The following is a 21,971-nucleotide window of genomic DNA, read 5'->3' on the forward strand; positions in this document are numbered from 1 at the left end:
GGCAGGCACCGGCCACGGCCGTGTCCAGCCTCATCTGTCACACACTCACCTGAGTGCCGAGGGAGGGACAGGGCAGAGCTCCCAGGGCCAGGCTGGGGGGCTGCGAGAGGTTTTCTTTTTGCCTGAGCCTGGCCATGAGCCCCGGGGCCACCAGAAGCTGCGCTGGGGCACGCACTGAGCCACCCGCAAGCACCAGGCACAGCAAGGAGCACAGAAAACAAAGAATCCCAGCCTGACAGATGCCCTCTGTACATCAGAGTCTTGGGGAACAGTTTATGGAGAGCCACAGAGGCAGCCCCTCCCTGCCTGGATCCCTCTGGCCTCACCGGCCTCGGCTTCAGCCAGCGGGACCCTGTCCAGCGCCGAGGCTGGCACAGGGATGTGCTGGAGAGGGGCAAGTGCCAGAGGAGTGGCAGGGGGTGGTGGGGGAAAGAAAGAGCCAACTCACAGATCTACTCACAGAGGCAAAATTTAATGGCAAGTCATCTTCCCTCCTTTATTACACCTTGGTTAGCCAAACAAAAAAAAATCTGCAGGTAAAAAAAGTTTTAATGGTCACACAGCACTTTATACATATATCATAAGCAACCAAGCATCCACATCTGCACGTGAACGACACACCTCTAAGCATGGCCTCAATAGTCAGGTTTGTTTTTTTATTCATTAAATACTGTACAGAATCAAGGCTACAAACTGATTTTGTAATGTTTCTTCCCCCTCCCCAGCACTTAAAACAGTTACAGGCTGCTCTCATTTGTACATCACACAGTCGTGTAGCCAGTTTTAAGGCTAACAATATGCATCATGCTTTGGCTTTTTTTGTGTGTTTTTAAATTTTTTTTTAAGGTTTTAGCCTTTTAAATTTTGTTACCCTTAAATATTACATACATACACAAAAAATTACATAGCTGCAGTGTGCTCACCACCAACCTCATCACCCAGGAGCTTCACATTATCAAAAGCTTTAGAAAATTTGTAAACCTCTGTGCACGCTTGGGTTTGGGACAGCTGCAGAGAGCGAGCGGTGCCGGGGGCAGCAGTGTCCCCTTCCAGAAGGCCAACATCCACCTCCTCAGAGGGAGCCCAGCCTGTGCAAAAGCTCTTGTGTAGGATCAGAGACTTTTTGGGCAAAGAGGAGGACGTGGTGCCTGCCCTGTGAGATGAGAGCTGCAGAGTAAAGGAGGGGAAAAGGGGAACTCAACAGCTCCTCCATCTGCAGTGGGTTTCTCCCTCCCTCCCTCCCTGGTCCTGTGGGTCATGGGGCAGCCACGGCCCGGCTCTGGGGACAGAGGGTGTCAGTGTCTGGATCACTGTGGATGCGCCTGGACTCATCCTCTGCCTGTTCTTCCCCTGCCCTGGAGCAGTGGCCTCACCTCTTGCCCCCAGCCCTCTGAGACACTCCATGCTCTGCTCAAAGGGTTCCACCCGCTCCCGAACGTGGCCGTGGCTCCAGCTGCAGCCTGCCCTGCCCCACCCACGGCTCCCAGCTCCTCTCTGCACCCCAGACCAGCACCTGCCCGACTTCCCACTGCCAGGGAGGGCTCCTTGAGCGGGGCTGGAGCTGCTGCAGATGCTGCACCCAGAGAGCAGTGTCTGGAGAGCTCTGCAGCACAGGTCTTCATCACAGCCAAGCCCTGCATCCTCTGGAGCACCAGGAGGAGGAGGATGTGTCTTCCAAAAATCCTAGTGGTGGATGGGGACATGAGAAGGGCTTTGTGCAGCCAGCCCCTGGCTCAGGAGCATCATGGGGGCAGCAGTAAAGAATCGGGAGCTGGGGGGTGGATTTGGGCTGTTGGGTGCAGCCCTTGGTGTTTCCGGGAGCAAAAAGCACTGCACCAACGTGCTGGGACCCTCCCGCTGTTCTCCGTTCAGAACTGCAGCCACACTGAGCAAGAGCAGAAGCAAAGGAGAGCTTTGGCTCCATCCTTACCTCTGGCAGAGCCATCTGCTCAGCCTGACTCCTCCCTGGGAAGCCTGGCACCACTGCCTCGCTGTGCAGCTGGAAGGACTCTCCCTGACAGACCGTGCTCCCCGTGGATGCTACGTGGGTGCCTCTCCAATGCCTGAGCACTGGGCAAAGGCAGCAGGGCGGCAGCGTGACCGCCCAGCCCCAAGTGAAGGTGTGTGCAGACTGGACCAGAGGCCTCAGGGAGGGGACTCGACCAGGGGACTCTGGCAAGTCACTGCTTCAAAGTGCTCGTGGTCATCAGCTCAGGCTGTGAAACACAGGCTGCCCTCACCAGCTGCTTCACTGAGTGTCCAGCGGCAGCGTGGCTGGGAGCAGGGAGAGGAAGCGCTGTGCCCACAGTGCTGCTGGCCACAACCAGGCCACCGTGGGAAACAGCTGGCAAGGGAAGGAGCTGATAACAGCCCAGACCAGCTGCTGCAACAGTGCAGGGACCGGCACAAACTGCTGCTACCACAACAGGGCCTCGCCATGACCCCGGCTCCCACGGCTCCTGAACACCCATGTGCAGCTGGATGAGGGAGCAGCAGCCACACCAGGCTCATCCAGAACTACAACAGGCCCCAGGATCACTCGCTGCTGCCTGCCTGAGTGAGGCCGGGATCCAGGGTGGGGGTAGTGCTGTGTGACAGCCGGGATGGCTGGGAACAAAAGATACGGATTCCTAAGCAAGTAACAAGGGCAGAGCCTTGAATCCCATGTATTTCTAGAAGACAGGCATGCATGGTGGGGAAAGGGAAGTTTGCCTCACTCTGGAGAAAAAGAAGTGGGGATGGCTAGACTCGCCTCCAGGAGACTGACCTGGAAGTTGCAGAACTGCACGGGAAGCCTGCAGCACTCCCAGGGCAGCACAAGTGCCAGTGCAGAGCTTTGGCCCTGCCTACCAATCCCAACTGGAAGAACCTTGTAGCTATGGGTGAACAACTAAGACTAGAGCAACTCCGTATGGTGTAGACAACTCCAACGCAAACACAATCCAATGTCTAAGTACAGATAAGCTGGGGTAGACTTCATAGAACCCATGGGAACGCTGAGAAAAATAAAAGACTGGAAGGGCATTGCCCTTCATTTCCAGAAACTACAGCAATCCCTTCTCCTGGCTGGAACCCCACCAGAACAAACTGCTGGGTGTGGAACTGGGTGGGAAGAGTCCTTGTGTGGAAAGGTGCCCCAAGATGAAAGTGCAGAGGGAACGTGGCTGCAAGACTGCTTCTGTGCAGGTCTCAAATCTTACCATTGCAGGGTCAAACTCGCAAGAAGAGCACGTACGTGGGACAGGGGGAAGGAAGAGGGGTTGGGGGAAAAGAGTTACTCATGCTTAAACAACCTTTCCTCAGAGGAGCAGTCAGGCCTACCACCTTCTCTGGAACAAACCAAGCTGAGGAAGAAAAGCTGGAAGGAGAAGCCAGTTGATTGATAACAGCATTTGCCAATTTACTTTCTGCTGCTTTCCCTTCTCCCCTGCACCTGCCTGTCCCTAACCTGATGGTTTATTTGTCCTCTGTCCACTCTGGGATGTTGGCCCCTGCTAAGGCAGCCCGGTACTGCTGCAAGACACCGCGGATGCTTTTAATGAACCCCTTGGACAAAGGGAAGAGGGGAAACCCAATATCAGGGTAACCGCTCTTCTCCGGCAGGAAACTCCTGTAGCTCTTTCTCCTTTTCTTTGGTTTCACGCTGGGCTGCGAGGCAGAGTCCTGGGCAGCCTTCCCCTCGTCCGTTCGGTCTCTGGCCAGGTCCCCCCTGGCTTGGCCCGTGCTCTCCGAGTCTGAGTACTGTTGGAGGTCGCCGGCGTCGGGCGTGGCGCTCGGGAACTCCGACTCGTCCGGCTCCTCCTTCGCGTCCAGCGCCGAGTCGGACAGTTCGGCGGCCAGCCCCTGCTCCGGGCTGCCCTCGGCCAGCGCCCCCGCCGTGTCCCCGGGGCTCTCGGCCAGGCTGCCGCCGGCGCACGGGAGGGAGGCGGAATCCGCCCCGTTGGCCCGTTCGTGGCTGCGCTCCACCAGCTCGTTGGTCTCCAGCCAGGACTCGATGCGGGACACCAGGCGCCAGCCGTTGCAGCGGAAATGCTCCCGGATCTCGTGCTCGAAGACCTCCACGGGCCGGCGCAGCAGCTGCATCATGGACTGCACCACGCGGATCAGCGTCATCTCGTTGTAGCAGCGGCTGTTCTCGTAGCCCTCCTGCAGCCCCCGGTCGCTGTCGAAGCCCGCCTCGTTGTAGTAGGGCTCGTTCACCAGGATGAGACCTGCCGGGACAACGGGACGCCGAGGGGTTAAGGCAGGAACAGCGGGAATCACCATCCCCTGCCAGCCCACTCCTGCCAAGAGGGTCAAACACAGGCCAGGCTGAACCCCCAGAAGCTTCAGGATGCAAAGGTCTGGTGTTGCAAGGGGAGCGCAGTGTGACGTGGCAGGGACCTCAGACTCTGCAGGGAGTGGCACCCACGTTCCCTGGCTGGCAAGAACAGCCCTCTGCCAGCACAATGCAGAGGGCACACAACAGCAGAGGAGGTTCAAAAGGGCAGGAAGGGAGAGGTTTCACAGCTCCTTTCACTTCCCTCCTGCAGAAAACCCCACAAACACAACAAAAGCTTTTATTTTCCTCCTCCTCTAAACCAGAACAAAGGCCAGACGGCAGCAACAGGATTTGAGTGGCCAGGTTTTGCTCTATCCAGCAGACTCCCACCAGACATTACAGTTCTGAGACACACAAGACTGTGACAAGTCGCCTTTACCAAGATTCTCCTGCTTACTTCTGGTCTAATGAAATTACAGGTATGTAGCAATAGCCCCAGCACTGCCAGGCTGCTGGCAGCCTGCCACAAGTTGCATTAGAGCTGGGGAAATCATGTGTCTCTCAAAACCCAGGCAGCAGGAGAGGAGATTTTCCTCTAACACCAAGTTGCTCCAGTAAAACATTTAGCGTTTCATTTTCTAAATTTGGATCCTTGGCTTTGGAAACGAGAAAAGGCTTTTATTGTGGTGTCCTTCCCCCACAGGAGGATACAGGTGGACTGTGGGAGTTCAGAGGAGCAGGAGCTGCCTGCAGTCAGCAGGAACCCTTGCTTTGTGTCAAAGGTTTCTCGCCACATGCCTGAGCTCCCTGCACAGAAAGTCACCCATGAGGAATTTCTGTGATTTAGTGTGTCTGCTCCCAAACTGGATGGGGCAGAGCAAAGCCCCATGGCAGGAAGCCCTGGGGCTCGTCTAGGCACACCCCTGATTATTCTCTGCTTTGGTAGGAGCATAAACATCAGCATCATGTGCAAAACATGTCCCAAGTAGGATGGGCGGGTGACTCAGTGGGGATAAAAAAAAGTCCTGCAAACGAGGCCCAGTTTGGCAACTTAACTAACTTTGGTAACAGGCTGAGGACACAATGGTTCACCTCTGTCAGCTCAGAGTAACAAGCAGACGACTCTGTGCTTGGCTGCTGCAGTGAGAAAAGGGAAAGCATTGTGTCAGAGCCCTGGGATGCAGCCAGAACTCTGGGCATGAGAAAAGCTGGCACCTGCTTCCACTGCTCAAGCAGAGATAAGGATACTGCTTTGTCCAGCAAGGTGAGACCACAAGGCAGCACTAACCCAACTGGGGTGGCAGGTCCCAATTGTGTACCCCCTGTAAACCAACATCCCTTCCTCCCTCTGCCTTTTCCTGCCCCACAGGCTTGGCAGGAGCATTTACCTTGGATGGAGATGAGTACTTGAAGGAGACTGGATTTACTGGTCCACCTTTCTGTCCCCTGAAATGCAAACACGAATATGTTAAAGGGCTGAAGCACCATCAGTTTGCTCTGTGAATACTGTCAGATGAAGTGAGGCCCCAGTTGCTCTGCATTCCTGTTGCTGACATCCTGTGGCTCACGGCAGGAACAAGGAACTGACTCCAGGAGCACGTGATGTGCTGGTGTCCCATCTCAACAACACATCTCTCCGTTATTTTTTTACCAGCACCACACCCCCTGAGGCCAGTTCTGTCTGGAACTGTGTAACTTACACACCAGCCATCAGTTCCAACCCCTTGCCAGCTGCCCTGTCCTGCTCAAAACCCATTTCCCTGGCTCTGCTTATTCCAAATCTCCAGCTGGACTTTGTACCACGCTACACGATTTGTCCACAGTGTGGAAGACAAAGCCCTAACCCACAGGCACACCCCATGCTGGTGTTGGCATCTCTGCTATGGCTGGACTGACCACAGACTTCTCACTGAGAAGAGACAGTTGAGCCAAATACAGACCCAGAAAAAGCCAAACTACACCAGTTATCTGCTCCAGACACCTCAACCAGTGCCCAAAGCCCAAGCCACTCCAGCTCAAGCACCACCCAAGAGAGAAGTCACCCAGGTCTGGTAGGAAGTGACTTGCTCCAAAAGCAGCCCAGCACAAGCCCTGCTCCCCAGGGACAGGTGGAGGACAGCATTACCTTGCCTATCCAGGTCCCCAGGAGGCTGACACACACTTTGCCGTTGTCGTACAGGTTGGGATTCAGTCTCCCGCTGCACTGGGAGAGGTAGCGGAAGAGGGGCGGGACTGCGGGGTAGATGTTGGGGAGCTGGATGTCGAAGAGGAAGAGGCCATCTTCGTAGGGTGTGCGTGTGGGCCCTTTGATAAGTGCTGAGAAGAGATCCTGTGGAGGAGAGGCAGGAGGTCAGGCACTGGGAAACACCCTCTTACCCTGTATTTACAGAGGGAGAGTGGGGAGGTGATTGACTTGGCCCTCTCTAGTGTCAGCTCAAGCAACACATCACAGGGCACCTTCCCTGCCAAAGTTGCACCCCGAGAGCAAAGTGAACCTTTGCAACTGACACAGGGCTTCGAGGAGGGCCAAAAATCCCAATTTTGCTCCCTGCTAACACAGCCCCTTGCTGGCTGTCTTCCCACTCAGCACCCAGAAGAGGCTCCCTGCAATCAGCAGCTCCTTTCTTGCCACCCTGACTCAGGGAATGCAAAAGCAGCCGTTTTGGGTAATTACAGCCCCGTTTCACATGATGCACACAATCCTGCAGTTCTAATGCAAAGGATTAGGGCTAAGCACGGAATTCCAAAGAAAGGGATCTGGATGCTGAGCCCAGCACTACCACAGAGGCATCTGAGAGCAGGCACTTGCCATTCGATCCTCGAAGGTTTTCACCATGATGCCATCGGGCAGGGAGGTGGCCAGCAGAGCCATCTCCTTCCGCACGGTGCTGAAGAACTTCTTGGCTTCTGGGGGCTGGAACTCCATTTTCTTGAAGGCATGGGAATCTGTGGGACAAAGGAGACAACAATTACAGCCTGCCTTTGGAAACTGCCACAGGTTCCTCATGAAGGCAAATCTCCCCATGTGTAATATGCATCATGTGGAAGAGAGGAGTTAACTTGCTCTGGTGCTGAGCCAGGAGGCAAAAGAGATGATTTCCCACAGTCCAACAACCACAACCTGCATCTCCTGTTCTCACTGTCCCACACAACACCGTCCCCTGTGGCCCAGCGAGGAAACTCGTCCCACAGCTGGGACAATCCCACAGAACAATGGCCCTTTCCCTGCCAAACCTAACACAGCTCCCCACCTTCCCTTGCCCACACCTGCAACTTCTCAACAGTCTGGCCACCTTTCCCACCCAGGTCTGGCCTGGCTGGAGCACCTTGGGCTCCACTGTCACCAATGTTCCACACAGCCAGATGCTCTTTTTTATTTCTGGCCACTAACACTGGTGCCAGTGAATAAGGACACCCAGCACAAGAACACCAGCTGTTTTTGCTCTGCTTCTCAACCAATTCAGCCTTGGAAAAAAAAAAAAAAAGCCTGAACAAACCCTGCAACTTGCAAGGAAATGTCTGCCATGGAGAGCAACTGATGTCTGCAGCCCTCCAACATTAGTCACCGCCCTGGGAAAGAGGGAAGCACACTTCTGAGGCTTGGGAAGGTGCAAGAGTGTCTAGAGATGCTATCTAAAAGCCATGCTTAGGTCCCACAACACACTGTGCTGTAGAAGTTGGCTTAATTTCTCTTCTCTAGTTAATGAGCTATGAAAAGGACTAAGAAGACGAGAGGATACAGAATCTAAAAGGTTTGAGGCAAAGGTTTTGGATAAAGCAACACTGCAGGAGAGCAGTGAAGGACCGAGTATCCCACACTCACCTGGAGCATACTCCAACACAGAGAACACTTCTCCCTTGGCACTGGTGAAGGTGACTCCAGGCTTCCCTCCACTCTGCTGGCAGAGCACTGGTGTCTCACTGGGCCACTCTGACCTTACTGGTGTCTGTGCCTCTGCTTTTTCTTCCTTCTTCTCCGTCTCTACCATGGCTTCCATCTTTTCCTCCTCAGCAATAGCCACATTATCCAAGGTCTTCTTTAGATTTTCCTGCAGCTTTTTAATATCGTCCAAGAACTTCTTCTCTCGAGTGGGTTTTTCCAGTTCCACAGTTGGGGAGGTGGGAGAGCCAGTCAGCAGCTGCTCCACAGTCATATTTTTCAGGCTTTCCAAGATCTTGATGGCCTCCTTTAGCTCCCGGAAGCTCTTTGGGGCTCCATCCTTGCCAGCTTTTTCTGTAGCAAGATCTGCCACTGCCATAGCCACAGCTCCCTGGACTTGTTCTTCTACTTTTTTCACCTCCTCTGCTCCTGGCTCCTCGGGCTCAAAGTCCTCAATTTTTGGGTGGTCATCATCCATGAGGCCATTATCTGTCTCCCAGCTGTCACTTTCATCCTCCCACTCTGAGGATGCCCCGCTGGTGCTGCCATCAACAGAATCATAGTCTGACTCCTCAATTTCTGATTCAATATTGTACAAGTGCTAAAGGAGAACAGAGTGACACCAGACTTAGGATGAAGCACAGTTTTAGTTGTTTTTAAAAGTAAGTAATGAAAAAGGAATTTCCATTTGGAATTGGTTGGGCTGTTTAAACCTATTCCATCTATACTGGCACAGATTATGAAACCACACAGTACCATCCTCCACTTTTGCAATTGTGGCATTGGGGGTAAAACTAGGGCAAGTTCCAGATGGGCTGCAGTCCTCCCAGTGTCTGAGATCCAGCCCTGGAGAGCAGGCAGGTGCCCCACAGCTACCTGGATGCCCCAGGGTTTCAGAACACAGAACTCAGAAGGTATCTGGTATCATGTGAGGAGTTGGTATTTCTGGTCCTGCTTCTGCACCAGCAACTGTGCTGGCACAGAGCCCTGGTTTGGCTGCCTCCACACTCTGTCCTTCCAGAGACAATGCTGGAACCAGGAACACATTCTCATAGCAGCTCTCCTCTCCCGGGGCACACAATACTTGCCAACAGAGCCCTGCTAGGCTGCTTTAGCTGTTATATGTGGCTACTGCTTAAAATTCAGCTGGGACAATGGAGCCTCACCCAAGTTGCTGAATAAGCTCTTACATAAAATGCTCTCTTCCCTCTCACTACTGGAAGCTGAACACATCCCCACTCCATCCAGGCTCACCTCCTACAACTCGCTTTTGCACATGCTGTGTCTCAGGAGGTCTCTCTGCAGGGGTTTACAGACCTCCTCCAGCTTTAAGCACCAACAGAGAACCAGGGGAGCAAGAACACCTTTACAGGGCTGTGTTTGCAGTGACAAGATGGGAGCATTTTATCCACAAGCTTCTGACACTTGAGTGATAGCCCAAGAATCCTCTTAATCTTGCAAGATACGACCCCAGAGGCTAAAGCACAGGGACCCTCAGTCATCTTGTCAAAGCCTTCAATTGAACCAGCACTGTTGAGCCAGTCCTGTGCCACCCGGAGACAGGCAGCCAGCAGAGGTTAGCTGGGTTCAACACAAGTGACTGCAGGCACGAAAAGCCATCAAAACTCACTGCCCTCAAAGCTAATCCAAATCTGAGTTGGAAAGTTAATTAGCCTGTTATGCCATCTTTATTTTTAGAGCTGTGAAAAAGCACTCAGACAGCTCGTCTCTGGGCACACGGTCAGGCATTGATAAATCATGGTTTTACCAACTGATAATTCATGCTCCTGACATTTCCCTAACTCCCATAATTACGCAGAGGAGCAGAATCGAAGGGACTGGCGTGACACAGCAGGAGCTGCTGCAGAGCCCCAGCACTGCAGTGTGAGAACAGCCCTTTGTGGAGCACGCATCAGACCTCTGATTGTGCCTGTGATCCAAGCACATGTGACAACGGGCAAGGGAGACAGCAGCCTGCTTTGTACGCCCCAGTCCACTGCCACAGTGCAGGCATTGACTATTCTACTGTAATTAATGCAGAGCTGCTTGGTTTAAAAAGGAATCTTGCTCAAGTACATTGTACTTGCTAAGGCATCTCTGCAGTGGAGGCAGTGGTTGCTCTGTCAGTGACAGAATGGACTCTACAGATCTAGGTTGTTTTGTATCTTTAGACTGTCTGCCTTCATTCCCGGCAACAAGGAGAGAAGACATGGGATGAAACTGTATGAGGAGCAGCAAGTATGAGTACAAGACATAACAAAAGCCTTAAAAGAACCCCAGACAAATCAGCAGTGGATTAGCAGTGTGGCTGTATCTGTATTTTTCAGCTTGCACTGAACCCTTTCCCTCCCTGCCCTGGGATAAGATTTGAGTCTGATTCCTAGGTTAGCTAAGGTGACAATTTATGGCTCTGGCCCAGCTTCTGGAGGAGTTTCTTTAGCAAAAACCCCACTATGGTGGCATTTCACAAGAGAGACAGAACACGCAATTGTCTTTTGGCAGTGCCCTGGTTGGGCAATGCAACAACCCAGGCTCCAGTCAGAACCAATGATCCCTGAGCTATGCAAAGCTCCAGGTGCTGGAGGCCAGGAGCAGGGCTGTGGGCAGAGCTGGGAGGCAGCTGGGAAGGCAAAAAGAACCTGTCCAGGCTTTCCTAATCACTAGATTAGAGAGCAGTTATGACCAACTAGCTGCTTCCTGACAAAAGGATTTTCCTGTGGTAACAGAATTGGGAAGTCACCCTCTCATATGGGACTGCACTAACCAACAGAACAAGAGTCCCTTACCCAGCCAATCTCTCTACACACAGGATTTAAAACGCTTCTTGTCAGTCAGCTAAGAATTGCAGGGATATTGGGAGCTGGAACAGGACCTCACCTGAGGCAGAATGATAGTCTTGGAATTGTCTGCCCACACCACTTCCACCTTGCTGCTGACATCCACACGAGCCACCTGTCCGACCGAAGGCTGTGGAGACAAGAGTGGTTTGTCAGTCCCTTTTCTTCTCCAGGCACTTCAGTGCAGAGCAGGAAGGATTTGAGAAACACATTCCCCAGCTGGAGAACCACCTAGAGCAACACCTGCATCCTACGTACAGGAACCACACAACTCTGCCATGGAGGTGGGGAGAACTCTTCTCCTCAAGGAGCAGGAGTGCTGGTCTGGCAGGAGATCCTGATATTTGACAGGACCAGTGGCCTTTGAGTGCCAGCAAGGGACAGGTCCTCCGTGGAATGGGGGTGCCCTCTAGTGGGGCGCCCTCAGCTCCCCAAACACCCAGCACCAGGGGCTCCTCAGAGAGCACAGGCAGGAACAAACAAGCCCCAGTCTTGCACGGTGTGCAGGCAAGGAGCACCTTACCCTGCAGCAGGTTATTTAGGTCAGCTGAGCAGGCTGGGATGTGTTTTGTGCTGTAAGAGCCACACTACACCTTTTAACACTTTTTTAGGGCAGCAGGCTCAAAAGCTGGAGGTCTCTGCAGAGGTGTTTTGTCTACAATATAAATTGTTCCCTCTTCCCCAAGGAAATCAATCAGCTCAACAAAACTAACATGAACATAGCTCAGTCACCATAGCTGAACTCCAGTCTTCTGTTGCCAAGTGGAACATGACAAATCCACCTCATGGTTGCTCAGGAGCCCACAGAATACCCTTTTATTACAAGTTACTCTGAAATCCTAAGCAAGAGTTCTAAGAAAAGCCCTCAGGCATATGTTCAGTCCTTGTCTCAGCTTCACTCTTGCTCTGCTGCAGACTGTCATCAAGGTCAAAGGATTTCAAGGTTGCATCTCCACCAGACAGAGCTCTGATGTGTTACTCATGACAGCACGGGACACGAATACAAAATCAGGAAGCTAGGGAGTTTATTTAGGATGCCCATGCGGGGCCTAACACCTTCCTATCAACTTTTCCAAGTGTCTCCACCAACACCTGGTGCCACTGTGGCCACAGCACCGTGCCCAGGACCCACCTCGTCCTCCTTGGCCGCGGCTCCGTCGGAGTTGCCGATGCGGATGACGATGTCGGTGGTGCGGAAGCGGAAGTCGGGGTGGTCGGCGATGTCGTAGACGCTCACGTCCTCCTCCTCCCCGATCAGCTGCACCGAGACACAGCGCAGCCCGTCAGCCCCACGAGGCTGCGCTGACCCCCAGAACACACCTTCAGCCCTCAAAGCACTTGGTGTTTTGTTTGATGCCTTTTCAGCTGCTCCAACAGCCTGCAAGGGGCTGCTGCTGTCCCTCTTTGTCACCTCATCCAGTGGCATGTGGATCAAGGCACAACAATGAAAGGAAGCAGATATTCTGTCTCATCTGCTCACCCTCACTTTTACCTCAGGGTCCATGTCCCCGTGACGAGGAGATGTGCAACCACAGAGTTTTATTCCCTTCTGAACACCCAGATTTCTCAAAGCAGTTCACTGGGGCACAAAGGGCAAGAGCTTACTTTTGAAATTATCCAATGCAACAGGAAGAACATGACATAAAACACTTGTCATTTAATGAGAAACATCTTTCCTTTGATTTCTCCTGGAGAAAGAGAGCTAGGAGCTCACGAATTATGAGAAATAAGTAAAGCACAACCCCAGGCCAGACACATGTTCTGCTTCTGCATGTGAAGGGCCCTGCTCAGTTATGACAACGTGGCCTGGCAGGCCAAGACAAAGCAGTGTCGAGGCCCCCTCTCATCTCCAGCTAGACTGCAGTCTATCAAGACTCTGGAAAATACAGCATTCCTACAAATCCCAAGAAAAAGGCATAGGGTAACTATGGGCAGGCACAACAACATGCAATAGATTGATCCTCTTTCTATGAACCATGGAAAGACATGGGAAGGAAAAATTCTTATAGTGAACTCAAGCAATCAATTGTCTGTGACAACTTAAGCAAAAATATTCATCCATACCAGAACCTGATGGGATGTAAATTATCTGCCTGGTCTTTGCTACTTCAGAGGCATCTACAAGTATGAAGTGACATCACCTCTAGCTAAGCCTCCCAGGCCCATAAGCACTGTTCCCTTCCTCACACAATCACTGGACACACAATCAATGCAGAACTGATTTCCAGGCTTATCTGTGTTTATCTGTGAGGCTTGTGCTATTTTGTGGCTGCTTTCTCTTAGCTGGTTGCAGCAGGCACTGGCTCCTGCACTTACCTCCACATCATCTCCACTGGGTTTCAGCTTGAACCACTTCACCACACAGGTACGGCCGATGTGGTCCCCAGACTGCACCACTCCATACAACCCAGGATCCTGGGAGCTCTGAGCTTTTGGTCACAATGGGAGGGAAGAAAACAGACAAATCAGGCAAAGGAGCACAGACTTTGCTCAGTGACTGAGGCTGTCAGCTCCTAGGCTCTCATGGCTAAAGCCTTCCACTTGTGAATGGCATGAGGAAAAACACTTCTTCCTACACAGTGAGAATTGTTGCCAAACTAGAATGGTAGAGCTGGAGCTGACGGGTAACTTCAGTTTCCACAGACTACGTGTAACCCAGAAGACCAGTCAGTCATTACTCATCAGAAATGGCCACATAAACCAGCCTCTATTTATGCTAAGTCAGCTTTCCTGCTTCCCAACCTGAGTGTCTTCTGGTCCCCACTGCTGAGGGTCTACCCTTGCTAGAAAAGGAGCTGAGAGCCAGATGGCGTCATCAATATTTCATATCCAAAAGCTGTAACTCTCCTTGAACTTGTCCTGTGGCCCTCACTAGCATCACCAATTGGTTTGGTGAAGAAAAGGGATTCAAGAAGTGGCCTCTGGATCCCAAAACTCTCCATGAAAAAAAACGTGAGGGTCGTGATAGATCAGCCATACAGAGAAAACAGCCTGAGGTAAGCTGTTTGTTTCTCCCCTCACTCTGGGACAGAGCTCAGAGCTGTTGGCCCTTTCAAGATGGGCAACTCCTGCTCTGCAGAAATACTTGAAATCCTAGTTTCAATCCTTGGTATTTATTCTTTCCACATCCTTCCTGTTGTCGTAGTGCAACTTTGGTATGTAAATAATGGTTCCCTGCTGCCATTCCCACCAAGTCAGCTGAATCACTGCTGTCCCTGTCAGGTGTCCACCTCAAGTGAGCACCAACAGCTACAGAGCAAATTAGGGGATCCAAACTGAAGAATACTTTGCAATTAAGAGCATTGCTCTGACACCCAATACCTCTTTTGTCCACCACGAAATCGCCGGGGCAGAACTCGTTGTTGTCCAGGTGATGGACAGGGATCAGCTCGTTGGAGCGGATGTTTGTCTCCACGGTGCCATCCTGCCACATCACGTCAGCTGAAGTCATCGTGGTCACCACTTCCACAGCAACCCTGGCAGCACACAAAGGCAATGAGTTACCAAAGAGAACATCAGGGATCAAGATGGACCTCAGCAACACAAAGGTACACGGATCTGCAGGCTGGGAAGCAAGTCAGGAAACCCCACGTGGAGCTCATGGACACAGCCACACAGCAGGCTTTGTTTGGATGGGCTCTCAACCCTGCAGGTGTTGCACTGCTGAAGGAGCACTGACTTTCCAGGGAGCTCCTGCTGAGTTCCCTTTTATACCTATGGAGGCAAATTAACATCTACTAGCACCCACTTTCTGCCCCTGACAGAGGCATGACAGGAGCTTCAAATAGTTTGAAGCTTGAGATCTTCTCCACTGGAGCACCTTCAGCTCTGAGGAGTCTTTGAAACTAGAAGAACACATGACTGGAAAGATAAATCATCACAGCCCTTCCAGAGAGAAAAAAAAAAACAAAACAAAGAGGCTACACATTGAATGTGAGTAAAGCAAAAGGATTTTGTTTAAAAGAGAAAAATGTCCTCCCCAGCTGTTCAAACACACACGTGTCTCTGCAGCTCAGAAATTAAACCCAAACACGCCACAATGGACCACATGCTGGTTCTCTGCTGTGGGGCTTGACAGGGATGCTTGAGGAGGCAAAGTGCTTGGAGCAGGAGGGACAGCCTAGCTGGACACCCTTCTAATGAGCCCTCCACTAATTTCATCTCTCCTACAAAACAGAACAAACCAAACCCCACACTGGCTTTAAATCTTCCCTTTACTTTGGTGGTCAGGCCTTCCAGAATAACACAAGTGCTGGATTTATGTTGGTTTCAGAACCAAATCAGAAAGAAGATACAATAGGCAAATACAGTTATTTGTCCCCAGTCCTGTTTTTATGAATGTCAGAGAAATATTTTTAAGTGGAAACAAGATGAAGTTTTTAGCAGGGCAGCACTCAACAACAGAAATTATCAGAGAAGGGTCTGTAACAGGCCAAGTGTGTGTGATACACAACAAGATGGTTTCTGGGTGACATAGAACATGTCTGGGGGACATAGGACATGTGCAGCTGAGGATGGGAGCGGAAAGCCTGTGCAAGGAAATGAGGCACTCTTGCCTGCAGCAGTGGCTTCAAACAAAATTCAAGACTTGATGTTAATAAAAGTCCCTGTATACCCTCACTAAAAGATATCCAGCTGTCTGTGTGCTGCACGGAGAGCTGCAGCAGGTCACTCACTGATGGTGAAGCCACATGCTGAGCTGGCCCCTGCAGCTAGACTGCCCAGGAGCTGACACATCACATGTGGTGACTGAGTGCAGGCAGCCCAAGCACTCAGCATTTCTCAGCAGTGCCTGGCAGAACATCTCTGATGACCAGAGAAACATCTCTGATTCCTCAGCACCCCAGAGGAATATTCAACAGCACTGTCCCCTCACACTGAGCTGTGCCCAGCTGCCCCATGTACCCTTCACAGCATCAGCTGGGGGCTCTCAGGCTGTGCTGAAAAAGCCTCTAACTCCTACTCTGTGTCATGGGTTGTCTCTGCATCTCCTCGTATGGAGCTGCCCTCATCCAGCACTGGAATTTCTTGGGGCTGCCACAGGGATTTCTCCCCTGTGAAATTGCCTTTATGGTACAGGGAGCCACCAGGTGCCCTAGCTAAGCTCTCCTTTGCAAAACCTTCAGTAAAACAGAGACACTCAGCGGGGGAGTGAGACATGAAGAGTGAACCGAGAATCCCTTCCCAGGAACTCTATCACACACTCCCATTTTTTCTCACACTTGGATGCTGCTCTGCTGGGCTTTGTGACCTTCAAATCTAATTTCTCCAGAACTTACAAGGACTACAAGAATCACGCAGAGGCAAGGCTAAATACCTACAAAAATGCCAATGAAGTTCGTGACATTCTCAAACTAGTGAATCTCTTGAATAATCTCTGATAATGTCACTTTCCTGCGAAAATTCTCCCATGTTCTCTTGCATCAGTTGATGCAGAATCTGTACACAACTAAGCAGCCCAGGGAAGCCTGCAGACAGGCAGACCACTTGTCAGATGTCCTTGCATCCCATGAAAACAGTTTAAACATTCCTAAGTTAAAGGCAAAAGCTGTCAAGATCCAGTTTTATCTAGAAATGGGCAGATACATGCAGTGCTCCCTCCCCCAAGCTACTGAAATCAATCCCTCCAAGGCTCTCAAGGAGTGAGTGCAATTTTTTAATGAAAAATTTCTAATATTAAGAAGTATACTGCTGGCAAAAATTGCAGATCTCTGCAGAGCTGGGCCAGGATAACAGAGACCACGGCAGCACTACCACCTGCCAGCTCAGAGCTCCGTGCTGCTCTGGAGACAGCTCTCCAGGATAAGCTGTCCATTCCTAGCATGGTCTGTCCTCAGCCTCTCTGCAGAAGCTGCCAATAAGGTAACCAATTAGTGTCATGTTTAAGCTGTGTGATCTTTATTCACCTCTTTCCCTGCACACAGAATCTAGCACAGCACAGATATGCTGTCCATGCCCTGAGGCACAGCTGAAATGGAATAGCATCAGTGTCAGGTCACATGGCCCCAGTTTCATCAGCAGCTGGACTGAGACCAAGCTGATTCCACACAGGCCACTGCACAGTCATCACAAGGTAATTGCTGTCAGTTACTACCAAGCAGTGCCCAAACTCCCCATCAGCCTGCACCCGAGTTCAGGTGCTGCTCTACAGCTGAGCCCTTGGGGAAGAGAGATTTTGGCAATTACACATGGGTGTGGAAATGCAGCTCACCTGTCTCCCGGCTTAAACTCTCGTGAAACCTTGGTCTTCTTCTTCTTGTGCTTCCGCTTCAAGTTTTTGATGGAAAGAGGGATGCTCTTCTTGCGGCAGGTGCCACTGCCACTCTGGGACGAGGCAGTGGAGCTAGCAGAAGAGGTGACAGAGCTGGTGTCATCAGTGTCATCTGCTGCTTCATCATCAGCATCCTGCTCCATGGACTGCAGCCGGTAGTCCGGCAGCCCTTCATCCTTCAGGAGAAAGGGAGGCTGCTGCTGCCGCGCTGCTGCTCCCCCTTTCTCCTTCCCTGTTTCTTCAGGCTGCTCCTCCTTTCTCTCCACAGGACTTGGTGCACTGTTGGAAGAGTCATCCAGCTCACACTTGGATTCAGGTTTAAGCTCTTCTGATTTTTGGTCAGCAGCTGCAGCAGACTCTTTGTCAGGGGCTTCACTGGTGCCCTGAGACTCTGGGGAGCACGACATGATCTTCACAATCTGCTTCTTCAGCAGCCGTCTCACCTGGAGAGAGCAGATGTGGGTCAGACCTGTGCCTGGGCACTCAGCAGGCTGTCAGTCAGTCTGGGGAATGCTCAGCTTTGTGCAGGAAAAACAGCACCCATGGGGCTCTGCAAATTTCACCTGCACCAGACTATTCTGCAAACCAGCAACTCACAGTGCTCTGCTCGGGAGCAGCACTGCACTAGCCCAAGTAAAGTGAGCTTTGCTCCTTCAGCTTATTTTAGGCATGTTTTGAACTTTGTCATGGAAGGTCACAAGAAGCTGCACAAATAAATCCATGTAACATGCACAGACATGCAGAGAGATCACCATCTACACACTGATGACATCCTGTTATTCTAGGAACACCATGGCTCTACAGCCAGCAGGTACAGACCATGGCATGATCCACGTGGCCTAGGAAGCAAAAACAACTTCCTTGTTTCACTGTAGCAAGGATTTAAAACAACTTCCTTGTTTCACTGCAGCAAGGATTTAACTGAACATTTCAGCTCCATGAGAATGCTAAGGAAAACAACATGTTTTTAAATCCCAGCTGTCAGAGTACACTTGACCCCTGCAAGGTGACATTTCTGTGTTGAGGCCCTGTTCGTGTTCTGTCAAGGTGTTAGCTGCGTGCTTCACCCAGAGCAGTCAGAGTGCTCCACAAGGTGACTTCCCTGCTGGCAACAACAAGCCATTACTCTTCACAACCACTTCAGGAGTCACATTTCAGACCACATGACTACCAGGAAGATCTCAGCTTTAAAAGCCACAGTGACCACAAATGCTTAGAGAAGTCAACACCTCCCCCGACCCCTCAACTCACCTTTTTGGCAACTGCTCCTTCACCCAGGACACAGTTCCTCTCTGGACATTCACAGGTGATTTTTGCAGGTTCCACTTTGTCTGGGAACACGTAGAGGCACCTTTCCCCAAGCTGCCTTTGGGCATGGTCAAAGCACCCCAGACGCTTTACCCTGGCAGAACAGGAGAGCCATGAGCACAGAACAGTAACAGAACCCAGCAGTGCCCAGGGCCTTGACAAGGCTGGCATGGCCTTCCACCAACAGTGCTGCTGCAGGGGTGGCAGAGCACCACACCAAATCATTTCCAGGCACACAATTCCAAAGGAGAAGTGGGACTCTCACCAGGGACTGGGTGGGGACACAAAGGGTTTGGGTGGGACACAAGTCACTCCTCTCCCTGTAGCTCCCCCTCCCTTCCCCCAAGAGAGAGCAGCCAAGAGACATTTGGGGTTTTTGCTCTAATTTGAGATCTGCTCCCCTCCAGTGCAGGACCCACACTGACAGTGCTGCTGTTCATCTGATTGTCTTTCGAGCTTTCCCAGCCCATTCCAGCAGCTGCAGCCTGCAGAGGGCACCAGTTACTGCCTCAGCACCAGCCCGGGCTGCAGCCGCACCCCTGAGCCCCACCCCTGACACACACGGAGCTGCAGCCTGCTCCAGGCCGGAGCAGGAGTCGAAGGACAGGGAAGGAAGCTGCTACCAGACACCACTCTGTGCACCTGTCAGCTGGAGAGAACTTGGCATTAGCAGGATGCTTGCCCTAATCGTGCTGGTAACTCAAGCGTCTGCTAGACTAATTTGGAAGTTACTCTTGTAGTTTTAAAGCTCTGCAGGCATGCAACACAGAAAAAAACCCTGCTGGAAACAGCAGCATTGTGTCTCTTCACTTGGTAGGCCTGTCGCCCACAGTCTGCAGGGCCTGAGTGCCAGGAGTGAAAAGGGATTTTCAAGGGATCTCACCTGGACAGCTTATCCTGGCTGATTATTGAGGGAGGAGGGCTCACACTGTCAGTACCTCCAGGACAGAAGCTTTTAGTGATCCAAGTAACTTTTAGTTCTACCACCTGTACCTACAATGCAGCGATAGAAAAGGCAATTACACATTTCAGAGACTTTCCCATACTCGTATCTCAGATCTCAAAGTTTACATACAGGAAAGTGCAAACCTGTTTTTATCATTTAATATGGGCAAGTGAAGCTTTACCACATCCAGGACAATCACAGTGCCCCCATAGCCTGACCCCTGACAACAGAGATTCTACCTACAGCTTTTGACTTCAAGGAAAGACAAGTGGTTTGGGAAGGAAGCTATGGTACATGCAAATCAGCAGTCCAATGTCACAAAGAGATATGCTAATGGACTTGGAGCTGCTCCTTCCTTAAGCAAAGAATCAGCAATACTTCTCCCTTTTTGGACAGCACGCACCATTAAGTTTCAATAGAAGATGTGCTCCAACTGCCTTAATGATCAGCAGTGCTGCCCTCTGAGTGTGCTGACACATGATCACTTTACAGGCTGCCAGCAGGGACCCTTGCTAGGATGCTCAAAAAGTCCTGCCAGTCCCCAGTGAGAAATCTGTCACCTCAGAACACCACAGCCACAGCACATTTGCTCTTGGGAGGTTACCATGGCAAGCTGACTCTGCTCCAAACAGCCAGCCAGGGACCATGCAAGGCAGGAGGTGGCCATGTGTCAGGGTATCAGTACTTACCTCTTCCACCACCACTCTGAACTTGCTCTTTGTGCTCAGAACAGGCTTCACACCTGAGAGCCACTGCACACTGGAGAACACTTTAGATGGCCCGATGAGGACTTGTCCAGGATAAAAGCCATATGAATCATCAAAGAAGAGACCCTGTGGGAGAAATAGAGGGGAGAAAAACAGCATAAAGGACTCTAAGATTTAATATTCCAGCATTTCCCTTCCACCTTTTGTGATCAGTAAAATTAACTACAAAAGGTAAAGTCTGCAAGATGCCCATCGCCTGTATCTCATCCTCTCCTGAAGGTAACCCAGCAGTTCCTATAGCAACTTGCTCTGTCACACATCCAAACAGGACCAGGACTTGGTGCAGGAGAAGCAAAGGTACTTGCAAGAAACTAAAGATACATATTTCCACACAGAGGTTCTCCGTAACAAGGTAGCCAAGGTCAGCAGGGCAAGGACATCTCTTTTCCATGCTCTAATTCAAGCACCTATATCTTTCAGAGGGAAAGGATGTGTGCCTTCACTCCCCTGCTTGTCAAATTTAGTGTGTAAGTATTATTCCTGTCTCAGGTGGATTAGTTAATATGACAGTTCTTTGAAAACAAAAACAGGACAGTAAACACAACAATTGCTTTCCTAGAGCTCCTTCCCACTGATACTGAGATTCAGAGTGTGGGGGCGGACAGAGCAGTTTAGGGTAGATAAAATACTGAGCACAAAACTGCATCAAGTCTTGTAATTTGTCAGAAGGGATAAGAGCAGTGTGACAAGATCTAAGTCAAGTAACCATCTAACACACAGCAATTCTGAGCACAGGATCAAGAGAACACTGGAGACAGCTATTCAGCCCAAAATGTGATTCCCCAGAGGACAGTACACTTTAAAGGCAGCCTGACTCAAAACAAGCCATCTCACAATTGGGTAACCAGAAGCTAAATGTTGCTACAACATCCATTTAGTGAGCAGAAAACACACTGCACAACCCAAAGTAGCAGAGACTGAGGTATTGGAGAATATCAAGTGACAGAGCACTCCTTTTCTGTACAGAACCAGAAAACCACAGCAGCACATCCTATTGAACTGATATTCCATTTACTCTTCAACAAGCTGGCATCAAGTTTTAGCAGAAGTGCAGTTTTAGATCAAAGGGACCTTTGCTTTCAAGGCTGGGAAGGATAAGAGCTCAGTGCTTTGCTAGTTCCTGAGAATCACACGTCATCCTCTGTCATCTCCCAACACTGCTGCCAGGAGTGCAGCAAGGCCCTTTGGAAGAACAAGCAAGCTGTCATCAGCCTTTGAAGGTGAGAGAGGTTAGATCCCATCACACAGCAAACTGTTTTACCCAAAAGCAAGCAAAACCTTCCCTGCCATGTGATTTGGAAAATGCCAGTGTGGTGGCAGTTCAAAACATGCCACAGACTGCAGTAACAAGAGACATTATCTTACCTGACCTGAAAACCTGCTTCTAACAGAACACCTGTTAAACAAAACCCCTTCTTTCCAGAAGAGGAACAGTTTTAAAAAGCAGTAAATGGAGTAAGAGCCTTTAGAAGCATGTGCAGGTAGAAGGAACAGGGAGTGAACTGCCTTGACACCAGCCATCTGACAGCATGTTACACAAGCTGTTTACAAAGAAACCAGTTGGATGTATCAATTGTAATATCCCCTCAAACCCTGCTCATGACTAACATCACCTTTAAACTGTTACTCTAAGTGATACATTCTTAGGATTAATAAATGCCTGTGAAATTTGCCTCCCCCCTCCCTCCTGCACAAAAAGCT

The 21,971-nt window shown here is 50.9% G+C and overlaps 1 protein-coding gene across 1 annotated transcript in view; it reads right to left on the bottom strand.

Moving 5' to 3' along the window:
- Positions 1-453: 453 nt before the first annotated feature.
- The window catches only part of UBE2O (ubiquitin conjugating enzyme E2 O), a 62,561-nt gene continuing 41,043 nt past the window's right edge, over positions 454-21,971 (bottom strand). The window contains exons 6-18 of the mRNA XM_038157038.1: positions 20,193-20,336; positions 19,441-19,550; positions 18,501-18,651; positions 17,190-17,692; positions 14,300-14,454; positions 13,295-13,407; positions 12,111-12,236; positions 11,019-11,108; positions 8,085-8,742; positions 7,071-7,207; positions 6,387-6,590; positions 5,650-5,707; positions 454-4,211 (exon numbers count right to left, since the gene is read on the bottom strand). Coding sequence (XP_038012966.1) covers positions 3,457-4,211; positions 5,650-5,707; positions 6,387-6,590; positions 7,071-7,207; positions 8,085-8,742; positions 11,019-11,108; positions 12,111-12,236; positions 13,295-13,407; positions 14,300-14,454; positions 17,190-17,692; positions 18,501-18,651; positions 19,441-19,550; positions 20,193-20,336 — 3,204 coding nt within the window. The 3' untranslated portion in view covers positions 454-3,456. The remainder of the gene's footprint in view (positions 4,212-5,649; positions 5,708-6,386; positions 6,591-7,070; positions 7,208-8,084; positions 8,743-11,018; positions 11,109-12,110; positions 12,237-13,294; positions 13,408-14,299; positions 14,455-17,189; positions 17,693-18,500; positions 18,652-19,440; positions 19,551-20,192; positions 20,337-21,971) is intronic.

This window comes from Motacilla alba, chromosome 18, assembly GCF_015832195.1.
Source record: "Motacilla alba alba isolate MOTALB_02 chromosome 18, Motacilla_alba_V1.0_pri, whole genome shotgun sequence".
Taxonomy (NCBI): Eukaryota; Metazoa; Chordata; class Aves; order Passeriformes; family Motacillidae; genus Motacilla; species Motacilla alba.